The sequence below is a fragment of the Acanthisitta chloris genome, unplaced genomic scaffold (assembly GCF_000695815.1).
Source record: "Acanthisitta chloris isolate BGI_N310 unplaced genomic scaffold, ASM69581v1 scaffold16491, whole genome shotgun sequence".
NCBI lineage: Eukaryota > Metazoa > Chordata > Aves > Passeriformes > Acanthisittidae > Acanthisitta > Acanthisitta chloris.
The window spans coordinates 358-1,969 of NW_008655591.1; the positions used below are offsets into that span (position 1 = coordinate 358).

The window sequence follows — 1,612 nt, forward strand, 5'->3', positions numbered from 1 at the left end:
CCCAAACTGGTCCCAAACTAGTCCAAACTGGTCCCGCTCCTCCAGACTCTGCCGAGGTGATCCAGTCGCGTCTGAACGAGCAGGAAGGTCGTGAGGAATTCTACGTGCACTACGTGGGCTGTGAGTGCTGGGGGCCACTGGGGGGCACTGGGAGGCACTGGGAGAGGCCCCGGCTGAGCTCCCAGTGCTCCCAGTTAACCGCCGACTGGACGAGTGGGTGGACAAGAACCGCCTGGCCCTGAGCAAGAGCCTGAAGGAAGCAGCTCAGAAGAGCTCGGAGCCGTTCGTGGGGGAACTGGCTGAGCCCGAAAGGAAAATCACCCGGAACCAGAAACGCAAGCACGACGAGATCAACCACGTCCAGAAGGTCTGGGGGCACTGGGAGAGACTGGGAGGGACAGGGAAGGTGTTGGGAACACTGGGAGGGCATTGGGAGCATTGGGAGGGACTGGGAGGGCATTGGGGGGACTGGGTGGTCATTGGGAGGATATTGGGAGGGCACTGGGAGGCACTGGGAAGATGTTGGGGGACACTGGGAAGGTGCTAGGAGTTACTGGAAGGAAGACACTGGGAAGGTCTTGGGAGTCACTGGGAGGGTGTTGGGAAGAACTGAGATGGTGTTGGGAGCCACTGGGCCCTTACCGAGAGGCACGGGTCCTGACTGGGAGCCCTTTGTAGACCTATGCGGAGATGGATCCGACCACAGCGGCGCTGGAGAAGGAACATGAGGCCGTGAGTGTCCCTGGGGGGGGTTCCAGGTGTGTTCCAGGTGTGTCCAGGTGTGTGACACCTGGGAGGTCTCCAGTCATGAAGGGCAGGACATGGACAAGGTCCACCTGGAGAACTTGGTGTGATCCCAGGAGGTTCCCAAGGCTCTAAGAGATTCCAGGAGCACCCCAAGGTGTGTCCAGGTGTGTGACATCTGGGAGGCCTCAGGTCACCAAGGTCAGGACATGGACAAGGTCCACTTGGCAATCTTGGAGTGATCCCAGGGGGTTCCCAAGGCTCTAAGAGGGTCCTGGAGGACCCCAAGGTGTGTTCAGGTGTGTGACACCTGGGAGGCCTCAGGTCACCTAGGTCAGGACATGGACAAGGTCCACTTGGAGATCTTGGATGGATCCCAGGGGGTTCCCAAGGCTTCAAGGGGGTTCCCAAGGGTCCTGGAGCCCCCCAGAGTGCCCCCCAGGTGTTCCAGGTGTGCTCCCTATGCCCCGCCCAGATCACCAAGGTGAAGTACGTGGACAAGATCCACATTGGGCACTTTGAGATCGATGCCTGGTACTTCTCGCCCTTCCCGGAGGATTATGGGAAGCAGCCGAAGCTTTGGATCTGCGAGTTCTGCCTCAAGTACATGAAGCTGGAGAGAACCTACAGGCTGCACCTGGTACCTGGCTGCACCTGGGCGGCACCTGGGGGGCATTTGGGGACACCGGGGGATGTTTGGGGACACCTGAAGGTCACCTGGGGGCACTTCAGCATTTGGGGGCACTTGGGGTTACCTGGCTGCACCTGGGGGTACCTGGGGGGGTGTTTGGGGGCACCTGGAGAGAACCTACAGACTGCACCTCACACCTGGGGGCACCTGGGGAAGGTTTGGAGGTACCTGGGGGGA

The 1,612-nt window shown here is 60.4% G+C and overlaps 1 protein-coding gene across 1 annotated transcript in view; it reads left to right on the forward strand.

The window, feature by feature from the left end:
- Positions 1-1,612, forward strand: part of KAT8 (K(lysine) acetyltransferase 8) — a gene marked incomplete at its 3' end in the record, with an annotated part of 2,848 nt that overhangs the window by 320 nt on the left and 916 nt on the right. The window contains exons 2-5 of the mRNA XM_009083984.1: positions 46-120; positions 195-367; positions 679-732; positions 1,220-1,416. Coding sequence (XP_009082232.1) covers positions 46-120; positions 195-367; positions 679-732; positions 1,220-1,416 — 499 coding nt within the window. The remainder of the gene's footprint in view (positions 1-45; positions 121-194; positions 368-678; positions 733-1,219; positions 1,417-1,612) is intronic.